Source organism: Canis lupus, chromosome 5 (genome assembly GCF_011100685.1).
Source record: "Canis lupus familiaris isolate Mischka breed German Shepherd chromosome 5, alternate assembly UU_Cfam_GSD_1.0, whole genome shotgun sequence".
In the NCBI taxonomy this organism is placed as follows: Eukaryota; Metazoa; Chordata; class Mammalia; order Carnivora; family Canidae; genus Canis; species Canis lupus.
In genome coordinates, this window is record NC_049226.1 from 26,393,086 (window position 1) to 26,413,968 (window position 20,883).

Below are 20,883 nucleotides of genomic sequence, written 5' to 3' on the forward strand. Positions count from 1 at the left end.
ATAACTTGAGGATATTGTTCACAAACGATGCACTAAAATCGTATTTGGTAGGATTGAATTGGAGAGTTCACTGTGCATCTGTCCGCACAATGGGGCCTCTTCAACTAAAGTGGAATGTTTGGCAACATAGTGACGTAAGGCTGACCCTCCAAATACAATATATTGAAATTTAAACTCTTCCTCTGGCTGACTAGTAAACAACTTCCCATTTCTTGCTTTGAGAATACATCCGATCCTGAAATGATAGGTTTCATGGCCTTTGCCTCCGAAACAGAACCCTAAGCAGAAAAGCACTACTTTTTATTAGTGGTACGTGAATTTGAGAACAATAGAAGGAACTTTAGAAGGAACTTTATTATTTTATGTACTTTTTGCAGGTAATCTAAGTTTTAAATAAACAGTGGGGGAGCTGGCTGCCATTTATGGAAAAGGCATGAGCTTGTAAGGTGGGCAGGTTACTGGGTCCGTGCACTCCTGACAATCGCTCCCGTCTATGCTCTGCGAACACAAGAGGAGGTCCCGAACTGCGACGACTGACCTTGCTTCCAGAGTCCTTGGGTCCACATTCACCTTTATCGTACCACCACTTGTTTTTCAGCTTGTCTAAGACGCCTGCCTCACTGAGTTTCAAAACGGCAAGGTTTACAGGAGTTCTTCACGTGGAAAATAACATAAATAACATTATATATGTTATTTTATGTTATTCAAGTAAAACTACATTAGAATCGCATGGCAAAGTGACAGAGCAGAGGCCACAGTAGGTGCTATGTCTCGTGCTGTAGGCCCAGGTGTAGAACCAGACATACGACTGGGGCCTGCTCCATCGCTTTAGGTAACAGGCGCATACTGCTCGGGAGGGCTTGTAAATAAAATGTATGCAATTACTGTGAATCCAAAACTATTGGCCTGGGTTGGCTTTCTGGAGAATTTACAATTTTTGCAGCACAACTGCGGGAGTCGTTTAAAAATCCACGAGCTCCCCTTTGTCGCCCCCTCCCACCCCTTCTCAGCTGGTGGAATTTTCCTCTATGCTCTACAAGTCCATCTGTGGTGCTCATCATGACACTGGCTCCTTCAGCACACCTATCTGGGACTACATGAAGGAGGAGGGGGATGCAGGTGGTATGGAGGGTACAGGGAAGTCCCCAGATATGTGGGTCCTGGAAGGGTAAGCCCATGTTGACACTTCCCTTCCGAGTTGTGAGATTTTACCTAAATGATACCACTTTCTCTGTCTTGAGCCTATCATATTAAGATCCTGTGCACACAAAGGGAAGTGACTATAATGTACTCCACGGTGCTACAGCAGATACATCACGGGTTCAGGCCACCAAGATTCCTCGGAACAAAGTCCCATCCTATGCAATCCCACTCGTCTATCATCTCTGTGTCCCTCAGTCCTCAACGTCATGTAAGGCAGCTCACGGACGAAAAGCCCGTCAATCACTCAATCTCAGTGTCCCGAGAAATCTAAGAACAGCCCCTGGTTTTCATTCCCACGTTAACATCTCTGTGTGTATAAGATAAAAGTCCGAGAGGATGGACGAGAAACAAACTCATGACATCTCTTGTTACTGTGTCCCTGCTTGGTTGGTTTCTGTTTCTTTCTGCTTTTATGAACATTCAGAGACTCACTGACTTTCTCCTGACATTTCTAAGGCTGCCACAATCATTTCGTCTGGCTCTGGCTCCTAACACCTCACTTCTTTTAGGAAATATTGAGTGCATTTGGAGAGACACAGAGCACATTTTCTTGATTGTCAGGGGATTAATTCCATAAACTTATCTGCACAACTAGGCCCTGCAGCAATGATGATGGCGATGATGCCAGCCAACACCAACGGAACCCATGTGAAGTACTGGGAGCTCTCGGAGGCATTTTACATGATTGTATACTACGATCACCTGCATTTTACAAATGAGGAAACCCAGGCAACAGAGCGATTAAAGCATCTAGTCACACAGCTAGGAAGTAGCTGAATCAGGATGTGGAATAGTCTGATTTCATAGCTTGTGCAATTAAAAACATTATCAATGGAAGACTCAGGAAATGGAGTTTCTGATGGAGTTTTTTGATTAACATTTAAGCCAAATCTCTTTTTTTTTTAATTGTTTCATTGCTATTGTACTGAGTTCTGAAAAAAGTTTCTAAGAGGTTTTTCTTTTTCACTGTTTTCTGAATATGATTTAATTGTTTCAATGTTGTAACATCTTAACAAGGTTCATTGTTTTATTTAAGAAATAATATGCTTTTGCCACATTCCTAGAAAATTATATTGTGTCTTGGTGTAAAATCTAATATGAGCGTGATTTAACACTTTTACTACTAAATGCTGAGTTTGGGGGCAGGGCAGGATGAAGATTTTGGTAAACCGGGGTGTTTGGTAAATCTGGCCCCAGTCTAGGTTTTAGTCTCCATACACCCCCATTCGTGAAGTAATTATTACAAAACCCCACCCTAGGTGGTTGGTGAGCTGTGAACTCCTTGGGAACAAAGCCAAATCTCATTCATCTTTGTAAGACACTATTTCCCAGGGTATCTGACTCAGAGTGGGTGCTCTGCAAGGCTGCTACCTTTAAATTATTTTGAATCCAGAGCAACCTTTTTCATTTAACTGATACTATAAGAGTTTTGAGGTCCCTTGCTAACACCTGCACAGGTGTTATATGAGCCTACACTGCACTTCTTGATTGGGATGCTGGAAAGGGAAGGAAAATGAAAGAGTTTCCTTCCAGTTTCTTGTAGAAGCTTGAGTTTAGAGGCTGTGAGCAGAATGGAATTTGGAATTAAAGGTACTGATATGAGCCCAACTTTAATGGTCAACTGCTGGAATGTCAGGCACTGAACAAGGCATTTATTATTGGGATGCCAGCTTTTGTTTGCCACTTTTTTTCTGCTTATGAATTCACATTTTTGATAATAATCCCTTTGCTCTTGCACTGGTTTCTATGGCTACGCTGAAGGGGAAGAGGCCACTTAGAACATACTTTAAAGTCAGGAATGGGCTACAGTCTTCAAAGTGCCAAAGTAAAGATGAGTATTGTGTGATGTAGTATAGTTCCTAAAGAAGACATCATTTGGTAATAACATTTACAAAATGATTTTTATAGGAATAGCTACATCCATGAGTGTGCCTATTTTTATACACATAGTGGAGAATAAGGTATAAAACAAGCAGAAAAAAATAATTTTATAGACCATTAATGATTACAGGCATTGCCAAAATTTCCAACTAGAGCCAGGATTAAATAACTAATGCTAAAAACTGGCATAAAATTCTGTGTATGGTTCAGCCAAAATCATATCAATGGATTCATCGAAGAGGAAAATGAGTTTCAGACATTAAAATATTTTTAAATTGATTGTCAATTAGTAAACTTCTATTACTTCAGTCACAAGAATAAGTATGAATTTCTTATGATCATATAAAAGACCACATTGCACTAATATTAACATTATTAAGTAAATTTTAAAACAAATGGATTTGCACCCCCAAAATAATGCCTTTCTACTTTATTATTTTTGTTAAGATGCAGGACCCTTTCTCTTATTTTCTTAAATTTTTATATTTCAGCCTGAAGCCGGTTGGTTGAGGGCCGCAGGGGTCAGCACTTCATGCTCTAGGAATGGCTACCAGCTGAGTGGGGATGCTAATTATTTTGTAGCCATGGGGTGTGACTGGAAGCTGCCACAGTGACTCTATCTAGTTCAGTTATCAGGCATACTAAATCATGAGCTCCTTGTGAGAAAAGTTTTCTTTTTCCCCCACAGATACTGGCGTGTGGCTTGCTGAAAGCAGAAGTTTAATAATTCGCTACCGAATGTTAGGCTGGAGATGTTCTCTGTGGTTATAATCCTGTGAATGGCAGGGGGGCCACTTGTCCTCTCAGAGGAATACATTCCTGGGGGGAGGGGCAGAGCTTTCCACGATTTTTCTCCTTCATTAGATGAATCACTACTAGAAAACTGAGTTTCCTGCACTAAGAGTCTGTATTGAAAATCAGACCACGTTAGATTTCGGGATGCTTGGGTCAGGCCTCTGGATGTGCATATTCACCCCTACAGGGAATTGGCATCATTTGATTTCTCTTCTGCTTTGGCTTGACACTCAGCAAAGGCTTAAAAACTAGCTTCATTCTCCAATGCATCCCTTCTCCTCCTTATTTTACCTCTTCTGAGGAGGGTCAGGCCACATGGAAGGGGCGAGGGAACTTTAAAAAGAAAACCAGACACCTGTAGAAGGCCCAAAACAAACATGAAAAAACAACTGCCTCCTGGTGCTTTACTTTGACCTAAGTTAGGTCAGGACATTTAAAATACTGCCTTTTATTATAAACTCAGAGTCGGGCATTATTAACATTTAGATGGTAAACACCTATTCACTTGGAGATAAGTAGTCCATCAATATACAACCTACAGGAATGTTTTTTTAGTATGGAAACAAAATTTTCAAGGGAAAATAGAACATATTGTGATATCATTTGGGGGAAGTGTTTTACATTAGCTTTTATAACATTTCATTAAGATTTGAAGTAACATTTTAGAATATCACTTTGCAGTTCATGTTTGGTGAAAGTAGGTTACTGCAGACCTGTGGGAGCAACAGTTTGACTTTTGAGAACTACAAGGTTAGATTTACATATATTTTTTGACAACAAATATTTATTTAGTGTCTGTTGTGTACCAAACAATCTGTGGGATAAAACAGATTAAAATCCAACAAAGCTGTCCCACCCATTATTTAAATAGACTAAAGTGACTTTTGTTAAATCAATTTTTCCATTATGTGCAGGTTTCTGCTTGTTTCTCTGGAAAGACTTTTTAATGCACACTAAAATAGGACTTTGTTATTCATTTTTGTGGAAAGTTTTATTTGTTAAGCAGTGTTATACTTCTATAGGAGATAAAAATAAACATTTGTGAGCAAAATTTTTCTAATGGACTAGAAAATCTTTGCTTTTCTTTGGTGCTATTAGATCATATTTTCTTATATTTCTAATTTACATGGAAAAATAGATTATTGGCATAACTTTAAATTTTCTCTGCATATAAATATGTATTTTTTTACTTATGTTTTTATGGAAACTGTCAGAACATTCCAGGGAAGTTAGGGAGCCAACATACAAAAAGAGTTAATATTCCTTAAGTAAACATGTGGCTGGTGCCTTGAATAGAGGGGTCTTGAAGGGGAACCCTCCCAAAGGAACCCCCACGATTCTCCTCTCTCTGTGCTCTTTCTCTCCAGAATGATACTTTCCCAGGACCAGGGGATGGGAGATCATGTGATTCCGTGTCTCCTTTGTCAGGCCTCTCCTTGGCTAGAATATTCCCTTGCCAAAGCTTATCCTCCTCTTCCTCCATTAGGTTCTGGTAATTAGATGGGCATAGACAAAGGAGCTGCACTTGAACGTCTCTCTAGATGGGGAAGGAGGGGAAGTTAGTGCCATTGGAAAAGAGTGAGGTTAGCCGCCATCCCATTGGGTGCTCTCTAAGAACAGGGCACGGTTCTGTGGGGTGGGTGGCCACGGGAGGGAATTTCTAGCCTACTCAAGATACTGAAGACTAGCAGTTTTAGGCAATTCTCTAGATTTTAAAAGAAAGACAAGAGTGCATACTTTTAAAATTTCAATATTCTTTCATGCCAGTTGAAAGGTATGGAAGAAAAGAAAATTCAGTTGGAATATTCCCACCTCTGAGTTTTCCTGAAGTCCATACACAGTGAAGAAGGGTTCTGGGACATGAGTTGATTATTTCGTTAATTGTATACTTTTCCTTTAGAAGCTGCTTAGAAAGAAAAACCCCACATTATCTTATGAAGCTGGAAATAGGACATGGATGTAGGGAGAATAGAGCTGAACAGGTCTTCTTTTTATAGTATGATCATTTTGGGATTTGATTCATTTATGGAAGGCAAAAAATGTGTAGTTCACATGACTATCTTTGATTTATTATTTAACTTGATATTTAATGGAAGCCTGAGGGTTCTGGGTGGAGAAATGCCTTTCTGGAAGGTATTCTAGAAAGGTCCAGGTGGAGCCAAGTCATTGTTGTTACTTAAAAGCACTTTGTGGACATCCTAGCTATGTACTGGTGAACAAAAGTAGACAGACTTACCCTCAGTGTCCTCCCTCCTCACTTCTCTAAATTGCTCTTTCAAAAACCTCGGTCCCTTCCCGCATTTGACAGCAAGGTTCTTGGGACCACTGTTTCCCAAGAACTACAAGCTCTTCAAAGCCAGAGAGAGATGTGCTGGGACTATTATGATTAGGTTGGTTCGTGTATCCCCAGATTGGTAACAGTTGCAAATATTTTTGCTTTGACAGTAATTGCATACTTCCATTTTGAAGGGACTAGACTGGCAATTCTGGTGGTGTCAGGAGGCCCAAACTGTATCTCCCAGCAGATGCACCTATTACTATACATACTGTTTACCCGCTTTTGGTGACATTGAGGCTGACCTTGGAGTCACCTCCCCCGCTGCCACATTCTCCTTTGTCGTACCACCATTTGTTTTTCAATTTGTCCAAGAGGCCTTGTTCATTCAGTTTTAAAACTGCGAGGTTAACAGCATTTCTTGAAACGATAAAACATAATTTGTAAGAAACTGCACAGCTGTTAAGATGTTAGAAGGAATGAGGACTTAAGCTGTTTTTTAAGCTTCTCCCAGATGCTAAATAAACCTCTCATTTTGCTGTCCTGCAGCCCCTTGTCCACCAGAGTCCAAACCAAAGGCAATAGTAATTAATTTCAAAAGGTATTAAACATGAAGCATTTGGTGCTGTTCACTCTCAGAGTTCATTTATTGACAAAAACCTGATGCTGTCATCAACCAATGACATGGATTTTTTTCCTTTGGAAAACAGCAATAAACTTGGCATTTACTGGGAATGGAGAAAGAATTGTGCCTTGACTTCCTTTGCCTCCAAGGATGTCAACAGCTTGACTTCCTTTGCCTCCAAGGATGTCAACAGCCGAAAAGAGATCAAAATGAAAATGCATTCCCAGAAGGAAAAATCTAAGGGCATTGACAAACCAAAGAGGCAGCCATTCATTTTTGCCAAGTGGGTTCCTGACAACAAAGAGTATGGCTTAATTATTATTCCCTTTATTGTTTGCGTGAGTTTCACTTTTTAATCTATTCGATTTCACTGGTCTCAGAATCTAGGATTTGCATGTTTGGTTTGGTTTGGTTTCCTGCGCTAGTGGCCACGGGATAGTCAAGAGAAAGAAAGTAGCAGCCCTTGGGGAAATTCTTATATTTGAATTTTGTGTTCATTTTTGAAGGCTTTGGATGCTATCTGGAAACTAGGAGGGCATGGCCAATTTGTTGAAATTGAGTAATTAAACCCCAGGAAACCAGGCTGCACATGGTAGGGACTTTGCAAACAGACCCTGGAGATCCGATGGCCGCCATGTGTATCTTTGTTGGGAAATGAGGGAGCAGATTCTAATGAAAAGGATTAAAAAATGTGTCATGGGCTTTCGCCTGCCAAGTATTTGGTTTCCTACTTGCTTTCAAGTAAAAATGTTTAAACGAGCCATTATCTCTTTCAAGAGGTTTTCCCAGCATTTCATGAAATTTCTGTTAAAGCCAGGGAGTGGCTTCCATACTGAGAATTTGGGATATGCTATTCAATAAATACCGAGTTGGTGATTACTTCATGCCAAATGAATTGTAAATAAAAACAAAACAAAACAACCTCATATTAATGAGTAGCACTTGAAAACTGATTTGCAAGTGAAATATCACTTTGTTGACTGGTAAAAAGTGTTACATATTTCACCAATCAGCCTATTGAAGTACTTATTTTCTTAAAATGTGTTTATAATATTTCACACACACAATGTTCATTTTCCAGTTTTGTGATGTCTGGTCCACTTGGAGAATAAACATTTCCCACAAGTAAACCATATGCTTTCAGAGTGTTAGCTCTTCTTAGAGTTAGATTGCCATTTATTTTTTTTAAATTTTTTTTGTTTTTTTTTTTTTTTAGACTGCCATTTATGAAATGTCAATTATATTATCAGCTGCTCCTACCTTCCCAAGTACCACATTAGTGGCATAAAATAATATACTTCCTAAAGTGAATATATTTCCTAAAGTGAATTTGGGTGATTGCTTTAATCACCCAAAGGAGCAGACTGAAATATAAGAATGAATGAGTATTCAGTGAAGAGAGACCTTTAAAAAAAATGCTGTTGGGAGAAAATTGTTTTAATTTATCTTGCGTCTACAACTAAATTTGTCTTTCTGTGATTTAAACTGAACTACTAAAATTTTTTATTTTGGAGAAAATTATTTTTATAATCCACTTTATTTTAGCCTAAAATATTCATATTAGATCCGTTTTAATGAAGTGGTATCCCAATAGTTTCATGTGTTGGTTTAGACCATTCCTTTGATAAAACTGAAATCATTTCATGAGAGGGTTATTTAACAGGGTTATTAGCCATATCCAAAGACAGTTCCACAGCACAGGAGAAAACAAAAGGCAAAATAAAGGAATGGATAAGGAAAAAAAGCTTCAGGTTGAGAAAACTGTTTGGAATAAAGCTTTCTACAAAATTATTCTAAGACATTGTCTTTCTAATACCATCTAATAGGCCATGTAAAAACAGTTTAGTTTCACACTGCTATCTGTATGTGTGTGTGTGTATACATCAATATTTGGTTCATACAATACACATGACCAGTAGGTAAGTCACTGCCCAGATCATAATTAATCATGTTTTCCTTCCAGAAAAATGTGGCCCCTTGATAAAGTCCACTCGATACTATTATATGTAAATTTACTTTTCTCAATGATGCATGGACGGCACTTGTAATCAATATTCAGAAAGAGTCTTCAGGTATTCAAGATTTTTTTGCATGTTAAACCTGTCTGTTTTCTACAATAGTCTGACTACAGATGTAATTTCTCTATCTAATCAGGTCTAGCAGCCTCCATAGATTGCCATTTCAACTGCAGCATAAACCACATGTGAACATCTGCTCTATTTTATGAAACCCATTGCTTTCACGTTATTAAAAATAAGAATCATCAAGTGACTTTAACAAATACACAAAGTTACTTCACTCATTTTGCTAGAATAGATTTGAAAGTATTCTTTTTTTTTAAAAAAGGCAAGAGAAAAAGGAACCATGAAGGAGTCATTGTAAGCAAGCTTAAGGAAGTCCTAAGTATGGGGTAAATGAGGGATGGAGCAGGCAGGTCCTTGCTACAGAACGTTTTATTGTTGCTTTGCAATCCCCTTCACACATTTCAGACATAGATCTCACAATCGATGTCAGAAACATGGATTAATGAAGGATATTCTGGTTCTGATTAAACATCAGAGAAGCCTAAAAAATGGTCAGCCAAGAGGATAAGGGAGAATAAAAATATGCTGATTCCCTACATTAATTATTCCTTTTATTCTATGAAATGCAGCTTTTACAGATAAACTCCATTGAGTGGATTGTTTTCATTTAAAAATGGAAGGAGAGGAAGAAACGGTAAATGACTACACCTTTGCTGGATGAGGGCGAACCACAGTTATGAGCTCAGGTGTGGTGACAATGACCTTTAATAGACCGAGGTAGGACTCCAATAACTTATTTCTTGCCTTTGCCATTTGTACCTTTGGGGAATTCTAGGTAAGAAAAAAACCTTCTTCAAGTTTCCTTTTTAATAGTAGTGAGATGGCAGGGATCTTGACGTGGGTGGAAGGAAGATGCTCATCGAGTCAAATTCTGGGACCTCAGGAAACCTACCCGAGGTTGTCATACCTGAAATTTCCTTCGATTAAGCTTGGGATTATGAAAATCCATACCTCACTGTGCTAGCTCCTGGGACCCATTTTTGTTAGTGAGGCTCCTGTTGAAAGATCACACATAACAAAAGCTCTAGAACTGGAAGTGGCAGAGCTAAACATCTCCCATTTATGGATATTGGATAAATTCATCTAATGCAAAGACTTTCTTGTTAAAAGCATCTTAATTCAGACTAAGTCATTGATTTCTTCCACCCTTTCATATGTAACTCATCATTCAATTCTATGTTTGGATATGCTTTTATGCTTAATTTATGCCTTACTCATTATATTTACTTCTGGACCATATTACTTGTAATTTTTCTGTTGGTAAGGTTTTAAAATTTACACATAACAAATATCTACATTATAAGGAACATTTTAAGTTTGAGTTTAGTATTTTTATGATTTCCTGGGTTTGAGAATATTATTATAAAGGACTGATATACCAGCCCTACACTGAGTTAACATCTGCACACAGAATATTTAGGATGTATGTAGTTCATAGAACAAATAATTTGTAATATCCTGTTTAGTCTGATTAAAACAAACTTAATCCCAGGATGCCTGGGTGGCTCAGTGGCTGAGCATCTGCCTTTGGCTCAGGGCGTGATCCCAGAGTCCTCGGATCAAGTCCCACATTGGGCTCCCTGCATGGAGCCTGCTTCTCCCTCTGCCTGTGTCTCTCTGCCTCTCTGTCTCTTATGAATAAATAAATAAAATCTTTAAAAAAATAAAATACCATTTTACTTAACAGGATGACTATTTCATTGTTGGCCGGGATTCAATACTGTATGGACCTGGTACAGTTTATCTTAACTTACTGTGTGATTTTGCTACTGCTTTATTATCCTTATAGGAAAGGATCCATTAGTTATATACACATGAGAAAGTCTCATCACTTTTAGGCTTGTGCTTTCTCAACTGGAATGCTCTCTTCATTCTAAAGTCTCTCTCATTCTCTCTCTAGCTCTCTCTCTCTCTCTCTCTATATATATATGTGTGTGTGTGTGTGTGTGTGTGTGTGTGTGTTTTAAAAGATTTTAAGTAATCCTTACACTCAATGTGAGGTTTGAATTTACAACCCTGAGATCAAGAGTCACAAGCTCTATTGACTGAGCCATCCAGGAGCCCCTAAACATGGTGTTCAAATATCCAGAATAGTACCTGAATGATGTTAGGAAATTATTCTCCTAGTCCCCAATAAATCCTAACATATTTTTTAAAAACTTAAAAATTGTGTGAATCATGAGACACTGTGTCAACAGATGAGAAAATCCCTTTAAAAGCCACAAAGCCTGTTGATAGATGATTTACACAGAAAGACCTAAAAGTCATACAAAAATAATTCAACTTGGCTCGGAATTAAACTAATGTGAATTAAAACAATGCTGATTCAATTCTCTGCCACTCATGTTGTGAAAGACAAAAGTAAAGACAATGTTCAATATAGTCAGGGACTGAATAACATATGAACATATGCGTCCTCATCCACTGGTGATTGAATGAAGAACTAAAAAAGAAGTAAGAGGACTTCACACAACAAAAGGTTAAACACAGTTCTTGTTCTTGGAAATTACTGACAGTGTTGATAATGATACCAATGACTAATATTAATATTACTGGTTAATAATAATTCTCGTTTGAGAAATCAGTTCTAATAGTTAATCAATGATGCTAATGGGAGTAACTGAATGAACCTCATAGTTTATTTCTATAGCATACATGGCAGACCATTTACATGCCCACCAGAAGGGGAGAATGAAATGGACGGGGATGGGGGGGTGGGGGGGGGGCAGCAGTTGTTTTCAAGCCTGATTTGCATATAGAACCACCATCACAAATACAGATGCTCAGGCCCGATGTTGCTGCCGTCAGGTTCCTCTGAATCAGTGGAAGTGTGTCTATATGTTTACAAAGTTCCTGAGGTGATGGTATTGATAAGCACCAGTACTTTGTATGCTGAACGTTTTATGACCAAAGTTTTTAATGTCAAGCAAAAATGATTATAGTATAATGTTAAGTGAAAAAAAGAAGCAAATTTGTATATTCACTATGATTTCAAGAATAAAAATATATATAGAGAGGGAGACACATTAATTTAAAAATATTGGAAAAACATACAACACAGAGCTATCTCTGGACATAGAGATTATGATTAGTTTGGACTGTATTTTGCTTTTTATGCCTTCCCACCTATCCAAAATTTTCTACAATAAGTGATACTTTAATAATCAGTAAAAACAAAAAAAACTTCAATTATTTTTATAATTTTAATTATTTTATAATGCCTAAAAGAATTGTTTTATTTAAACCAACATATATTGTATTTTGGATAAAAAAAAAAACAAAAAAACAAAAAAAACAACCCAACCAGACAAACAAAGAAATGAGGAAGAGGTAGAATTTAGGAATTACTCTTAAGGATGCCAGGAAAGCATTCCTTGCTCCCAGTGATGTGTGATGATGTACTTGCTTTTACAAAGGTTCTGCCTTATTTGAAGGGAACAGGTCAGGCAGAGGAGTCTGAGTAATGCATCAACTAGTGGGCCTGCCCTGTCAGACAGGGTCTGCAGGTGGTTAATAGAACTCTCAGTGGCCTGGAGAGAAGATTTGCTGCTTCACACATATTTACATAGACAAGGTGAGCTTTTCCCCTTAGGCTGAATTAAATGAATGTGATGATGAGTAGACTTGAGTCCTGCTAAGTGGACCATTAAAAAGAAAAAATATGTATATACTTCTGTTTTTTAGGAAAAGAGTTTTCATGGCTGGCAACTACATTTCTCCCCAAACAGTAGAGGAAAAAAAGTCCTCATTTTTTGCAGGATTAAAAAAAAAAACGCAATTAAAAAAAAATCTTTCATCATACCACATATTGACTATATCCCTTTTTTTGAAATTAAACTAAAATTCCAGATTGGAAACTCATTTGATTTAAACTTTGTTACAGCACATAAGTACATACAGAAACATTTCTAGAACCATTCTACTAAGAAAATAGTAATTTCATGAAAAATGGATAATAACCAACTCTGCACAGACTACTGGTTCTCTTATTTACATACTGGCATTGCCACCATTGTCACAAGGGTTCATACACGAAAGCCTACCCTAACGGATCAAAAGGAGATAGAAGGGGGGAGTATGGACCATATAGGGTTTTACTTTTGCATTTAATCAATGATGTACCCCCAAATAAAGGTATTTGGAGGAAATTAGCCATGACACTGAGAATTTACAACAACCTCAGAATTTTGTAGAAAGTCCATTAATAACTAAGAATTAGTTAGAAAGAAAATAAATAAATATCTGAAAATATTTATCAAGAAAATAACTAAAAATCAATAGGCTGTCAAATGATAAGGAGGTGAAAATCTTATCTTAAGGAAAAGCATTTGCATCCACAGTTCTACCTTTTTTTTTTGTATCTTTATTGGAGTTCAATTTGCCAATATATAGCATAACACCCAATGTTCATCCCGTCAAGTTCTACCCTTGATCAGCTGTTTAAGGCCTAGAAGAGTAACTGGTTCTCAGAATTATAAATGCCACACTGTCTTTGATTTAACTTGTGCTCTGAGTTTTCTTCCCAAATTATCCCTTCCAGTAAACAAGCACAAGGCTTTTTGCTTCATTGGACCTGTGCATTTCCTTCCAAAGGCAGGATTTGGGCTAAATTGCTCTGTATATGCAAATGTTTTTAGAAAAGATACTAAGTTTTAATTCCAGTTTGCTTACCGAATGACAGGTAAGACTTGCACAGAAATGACATTACCAATTGATAATTTGATCTTGAAATTAGGAGGGAAAATTCTTTTTTCCGGTGGAAAGACAATTCAGACCCAACATGTATAATGAGCATTTGAAAGCCACCTTGATAAGGAAGGGCTTATTGTCTGTTTTGGATTTTGGATGACATATATGCAATTAACTTAGTGTATAAAGTCCTTTGTATTTCATACACCAAGTGAGTCAAAGACAGCTACATAAATTGTGTAGAAACAGAGTTAGAATCCAGAAATTATCTCTAAAGTGTGTGTTCTTTTAAGATTTTATTTATTTGAGAGGGGGAGAGGGAGAGAGGGAGAGAGAATATGGAGGAGGGGCAGAAGGAAGGGGAGAAGCAGACTCCCCACTGAGCAGGGAGCCTGACTTGGGACTTGATCCCAGGACCCTGAGATCACGACCTGAGCCAAAGGCAGATGCTTAACCAACTGAGCCACCCAGGTGTCCCTAAAGTGTGTGTTCTTTGAAATTTGTATGACTAATTGTTATTGGAGGCCTAGGTCTGAGGAATGTGATTCTTTGAAGAAATACTCTGATTTTTGTGAGGATGTCTGCCAGTGATTTAGAATACTAGGTAGAGGTTGTGATAAATGAAAAATTTAATTGTTTTTAGTGTTAAACTTTTTTAAAAAAAGTAATCCTTACAATTACTTCATGAAGTTTAGTTTCATGATTCTGTCAATTTTAGGTCACAGAGCAGAATTTTCTATCCTCTTTTGCACTAGGCAACTCTTTTAGAAGCCCTTAAAAACTATGGATAGATGGGGATAATGATTTCAGGGGATCCACAAAACTTAGAAAGACAATCATGAATACAGATAAAAAAAAATCTCTTCCAGATTCTAGGAACACTTATTTTAAAATTAATTAATGACCATTTTCACTTATGTCTATTAATGGAAGGGAAATACAAATATTTCTATAGCCAATAGTTGCTCCAGAATTTTCATAGAGAGGCAGTTTTAAGACTATGATTTGGTGGGAATAAACTTCCAAGGTACTAGCCTCAATCTGTGATCACTCTGCAAGCACATCACGTGCATGGCATTGTTTTTGCTTTTTAAAAAAATCTTTAAAGTAGGCTCCACATCCAGCTTGGAGCCCAATGCAAGGCTTGAAGTCTCAACCCTTAGATCAGGACCTGAACTGGATCAAGAGTCAGATGCTCAACCAGCTGAGCCCCCAGAGGCCCCCAGGACTTTTTTTAAAAGACTGTATGTTACATTAATAAAAATTAAAAACAAAAACTGTTGAAAGATACTTTTGGTTACCCTTACATAATATTGAGAAAATATGCATTATTCATATTAAATCATGTAAATTTTATTTTACCACCACTTGTGGTGGCCTTGGGGTGCTGTTTGAGATGATATGAGGTACAGTCCTCACCCCAAGCCACCCCATTTTTATTATCATTTTCTGTGATGGAATCATATAAAAGAGGGCTTTGTTTCAAGATGGGACCATAGCTACCTATAGATTTGAAGTGATTCAGGTCACCTCTGCACATCACTCTTGTTGTGATTGTTACTATGCTCAAGTAAAATTTCCGAAATACAAGAGCTGGTGGTTGCCACCATTCACTGTGTGTATGTGTGCTGCTCAGCAGTACTTGGTTTCTCATGCAGATGCCCTTCATGCAGACTTGTTGGGTGACCTCTATTGTGTCCCTGACTTTGGATTCCTCTATCTTAGACCACTCTCCTTATTTCCTTTATTTAATTTCCAAAAGTCTAACCAATAGTGTTTCCTTTTTCCTTCCTTTGCTGATTGTTAAAAATGTCCATCAGTTGCCTTAAAGAACTAGAATCTTGGCATCAAAATGGGGATCAGAGGTTGTCTCAATCCTCCTCATCTGATGGTTGTGGTCATTCAGGTCGAAGGAAGGTTAGGTGGGCTTGCTCTCCAAGTCCCAGCTGAGATGCAGGTCTCTGCCTCCTGCCAGTGCTCTTTCCCACAGGACTGGGATAATTTTGCTTTCTGTGGGTACCCTTTCCTGGATAGCTACACTATGTATTCATCCCTTCTACGGCTCTCCAAGGGGGATTTTCTTTTCCTCTTTGTCAGGCTTCCTGGGGGTGATCCCTGATTAAGCTTTGCCTGATATATCCCCTGTCTCCTCTGGCTAAAATACTTCTTGAGCTGAGGCAAGACTTCAGAGGCATGTGGTCTTATCACTTGAAATGGATCCCCCCCTAAATATTCAAGAAGGAAGAACAGTAGATAACTTTCCTTAAAAAGCCATACCAATAAACTTTACATTGACTTGATTTGATTGGATACTGATACTGTTCGTTCCCAAGGTTGGAATTAGATAGGTCTATTTTGACACATACTAGGTCTCTAGTTCTGATCTTTTAGGACAGGAAATGTTGAATCCCAAGAATGTTATCAGAAAGAAGCTTCAGTATAATGGATCAGAAAATGTTTCACAGAAAAAGTAGAAATCTAAATACAAATAATAAAGCCCAACCACAGAAACTCAATCTTGTCTTCGAATTTTCATTTCCACTCCTTTCCTATAGCCAGGTAGCCATTGAGAACTTTTTTTTTTTTCTGAAAATGGCTCTCTCAAATTTATATGTGCATTTCCATTATATAGGTAACACCTGAGTCAAAGCCTTTATCACCTGAGACAAGATCCACTGACTCACAATCTGTTCACAGCTACCCAGAGTATGGCCACACTTCTCTGCCTGTTTACATCACTTTGTCAAACACCTTTGGGACTCCTGACTGAGTCCAAGATATGACTCTATTCTAGTTTTCCTGACAGTTCAACTAATGTATATTAATGTATACTTAAAATTTAATTATATTTGATTGAGGCGTTGCCCCAAGTTTTTCACATTCTCATGGAGTCCTCATGGAGTCCTAATTGAATCCACATGGCTGGTCAATGGCAAAGGCAGGATTAGAACCTGCATCCTTCTAACTCAGAAGCCCAGTCTCTTAACCACCCCCAATTCCCAAAGAGATCTTTTCTGCCTCCCCCAGGCTAGATTCCTTAGAGTCCCAAAATCTATTCACAATAGATTCCAATCTCATGACAGAACCTTCATCAGAAATTTTTTTTTTTCCCACCTTAGCTTTTCTACAGGCTTTACTATTTTCCAATAATCACTCATGGACTTACTCATTCAACTAATGTTATCAACTGGTACATCTGAAACTTTTTTATGAGGTCTCTCCCAGGTACTCTAGACTCGACCTATCTCCTTCTTCTATAAATTACCTATTGTCTGGAATGCTCACATTTACTTGGAGTCTTCCCTCGTGGAGCACAGCAACTATGTTTGAGGGTATTTTACACTATTCTCAGCCAAAAGGCAGGGCAAAAACTATGAGAACCGGGGCGGGGGGAGTGGGGGTGAGCTACGTGGAGGATTGATAATCTTCGTGATTAACATAAGGTGCTCCTTTTCAAGCAGCCCATCAAGATGAAAGAATAGGGTGCTGAACCATCAAAGGGAGTCCTCAGCCATGCCACCTGATGGATTTGGGGAAGACCTACTGGTGAGGAGGGTTTTTAAAGCAAAGTGAAATAAAATGAAACAAAGCAAACGGCACCCAAACGATCTATTAAATACTGACAAGAGGGACATGAAGAATAAATGATGCTAGCTCTTCTTTTTGAATAATGGCAAACATTTTGTCCATTGTATAAACAAAATATCTAAGATACTATTTCAGTGAGGTTATAGATGGTTAAAATAAAAGGATTACCAGCTCAGTTTCGGCAGCTGGGCAAGGAAAAAAATACTAATTGATAAATCAGATACAAGCTTGTTGTGACCATTAGGTGAAATCAGATGCAACTAAACTCTAAAAATCCCACATAATGGTCTTTTTAATCATTTTTGTTCTAACCTATTTAAATGTAGCAAATAAATGTCACTTTTATAAAATTCTTCTGGTACTAAATTTACTACTGAGAACACTATAGTTTGGTACAGTAGAGAAATAATTACATTTGTCATCCGCATATTAAATGCTAACTCTGTCTGGTTTAACCTTATTAAAATTTATTTTACTGTGCTGTGTATTTAAATATATACTTAATTCACTAAATATGTCTAGAGAATCTTTATCTATAAATACGTTGAATTTCCCACCAAGTTCTTAACAGAAAAAATAAAAGGATCAATTTTTGTTTTACCTGGACACCAGGGTGTCAGGTTCCTTTGCAGTAGACCAATATTTGTATAGAACTTAAAGTGTCTTTTAATTGCTTGTTTGCCTACCCAACCTTTGGGTTGGATTTTGGTCAGGTGCGAGAATAGCATAAATAGAAAAAGAAACTGAGTGATAAAAACAGGTCTTCTAGAAGAAGGGATTCTAAGCTAATGAGAACTCAAAAGAAAGCTGTGTGAACCTCCTAACTAGAACACAGGTGGCTCATCTGTTCTCTGAAAATAACCAAAACTTAAGAATTCTAAGTCAGTGTGTCTTTAAAGCTTTTAAGTTAATGCTGTACAAAGTGAAACAAAGCTTCTTATCTGTGAGGGCAGCAGGGCTCACAACGATATTTCAAAACAGAATAAAGTCTCTCATTTGTTTCTATTAAACAATTTAAATGGGAAGAAAAACCCAAAAGTTTAAATTCTTAAAATAGTTTCACCAACATTTGCTTAGAGTGGTGTTAATACTAGAGCATGGCACGCCGCCTTTCAGTTACTTGCTCCTTGACAGAAGTACTTGGGTACTTCTTAAGCTACCAGCCTGGGCACTTCCATTCACTACTTTTAATATACCTAATAAATTGAATGCAATTAATAGGAGATTCAGTATTTTTCACTTTACAGAGCAACATGACACAGCAAAAAAACAAAAACGGTGTTTCATCTCAAGTTCAAATTACCTAACAAAACCAAGTCACTGCAGAATGACCACTAATTCCTTCCCTGAATGAGACTGCCATGAAATAGTTCATAAAATTCAATCAAACAACAAATCAGAACTAATGTCAGTGTGGACACCACATTCTAGTACATAAATGGTCCACTGAACAGTACTGTGATGCTTCTCCTTCTCTGTGTGGCTGCTCAGGCAATCCAGCCATCTGGCACCTTAAAATTCAGGAATGAATAATGTGCCTCCCGCATATCCTGTGTTTTTAACCAAGGGAGTCAGGGATGGGAACCTAAAAATTAGGTTTCTATCTGACTTCTGATGACAAAATGCATGATCTGCTAAGAGTCTACTGCTAGGTGTCTACTGCGTGACCACGGCAAATATTACATACAAAAGGAGTGTACGTTGCTGTTAAAATCAAGTTTCTATTTCCTGTGCGTCCCACTCATGGGCCTTCCTAATGGCAGGACTGCTGTGGGTCCGGCTCCTACCACAACAGTCTCCAACAAAAACGTATCCATCTGAAGTTATTTTCTTTTGTGAAAAAACCCTGACAATACAACTGGAAAGTGATTCTAAACGTACTTGTAACAAAATGACCAGAACTGTGTTTCTGAAAGACACTGGCAACAAATGGCCTGAAGTCTCATTTTTTTTTTTTTTTTCTGAATTCTCATTCTTTTTGCACATTTCCTCTCCTTCCTAAGATTCTCTTCTTGAGGATCAAGCTTCGCTAAAAACGGACGGAGTCCCACAAGACCCGGTCTCCCTGGAGGGCAAGGATGACAGAAGGGTTGCTGCAGGGGGTCTGGAAGCTGTCGCTTCGTGACCCCACCCCACCCCACTTTCTTCTAATATCTCAAGTTCTGGATGCTTTTAGGTTCTCTCACTTGTTTCTTGCCCTGGGATTTCTCTCCCCTGGAAGGAGCGATGTGACACAGGGCGAATACTGAGGACTTCCAGAGCCAACACAGAAGGTGAGAGGTGGCAATGGAAACCCCTTGGAAGATGAATGTGCCTGAGAAGGCGCTTGACACGTGGAGAAACCCTGCTCAGGACCAGTATTAGCTCCGCTTCCTCATTTTTCTGTTCTGGGTTTCATATGGCACCTTAAACATCTCATCAAGTCTGTACTGCTGTGCACCCAAAGTCTAGCCTGCACATACTCCAAATTATCATTTACATTCTATCAGCTGCTGCTTTTAATTAAAACAATTTTTAATAAAAAATTGCTTAAGAATAATATATTTTCTATGGAAACACTCTAGATTTTAATTTTAATGTATTTGTAACCCCATTACCCATTATGGTTTGATTATCAGTCACCATCCATAGTCTATGTAGGGAGAAATTAACAGCTGATGGCAATTTCTTAAGGCTGGTGCAGGAGATTGATCCTTAATGGAAGGCTGACACTGATATTTAATGATGATGGAAAACATAATGCATTAGCATATAACTGATACGACTTTTGGGACGGTTTTATTTTTTCTTGCTGTAACATTTGTAAGGGGATGTCCACGTAACTATCACTCACAGGTGGCAAGCTGGTTTCCTAAGGCGTGGGTTAAAAAATATAAATGTACAAAGAAAAAGGGATTGAAAAATAGGTGGGGGAGGGGTTTCCTTCAAATGGATGGAACCCATTCTTTTGAAAGAAAACTCCCCTCTTACCTTGGTCCTGGAGCTGGTTAGTTCTCCTCTGTCCTCCTCCTAGGGGAGAAATACCCAAAGTTAAACAATAATAGAACATGGTCTTGTATTAAAGTCAAGTTCAGTTCTGGCCAACCCTTTCCTCAGGTCTCACAAGACACTATCAACTGTCTGATATACTGGGGCGTTCATGGAAATGAGCTTAAAATTTATGGTAAGGATTAAGCCAAAGGGGAGTAACATTTGCTGTGTAAGGGGGACAAAACTCTCTCCTCTTATCTATTTTGTCAGAGCTGCAGTGAACTGAAGACAGACGTAGAGCTGAGGGGTTCATGCAAGCGCATGGCGTGGGTCATTTTCATCAGCTATAGTGAATCATGGAAAGTGTATCATGGGCATCTGTGGTGTCTCCACTCACTTCCCTGTTGGCTACATGCCAACACCATGTTTGGGGCAGTACAAAATTTGGTATTAACAAGAATTATTACGAAAATGAAAAAAAAAGCCCTTAAGGGGTCATAAAAGGGGGGAGGGTTAGGAAAGTTGGGGAAATGAGATATCAGAAACTATGTTTTTCAAAACAGGGAATCATAGGTAGGCCAAAGATGGGATTTTCTTTCTTAGTATACCTCTAAGTAGAGCTTGTGGTATCTCTGGAGAGAAACAAGGCAGCATGTGAAAGGAGCGTGGGTTTGGGAATGGGGCAATGATGCGCTCCTATTCCACCTGAGCCTCAGCAGCACCATGTGTCCAGGTGAAGACAGTAACACCACCAAGGATTTGTTGGGGGAAAC

At 38.3% G+C, this 20,883-nt stretch overlaps 1 protein-coding gene across 1 annotated transcript in view; it reads right to left on the bottom strand.

Moving 5' to 3' along the window:
- The window catches only part of GRIA4 (glutamate ionotropic receptor AMPA type subunit 4), a 373,881-nt gene that overhangs the window by 7,047 nt on the left and 345,951 nt on the right, over positions 1 to 20,883 (bottom strand). The window contains 1 exon segment of the mRNA XM_038536334.1: positions 6,460 to 6,574. Within this exon segment, the coding sequence (XP_038392262.1) occupies positions 6,460 to 6,574 (115 nt within the window).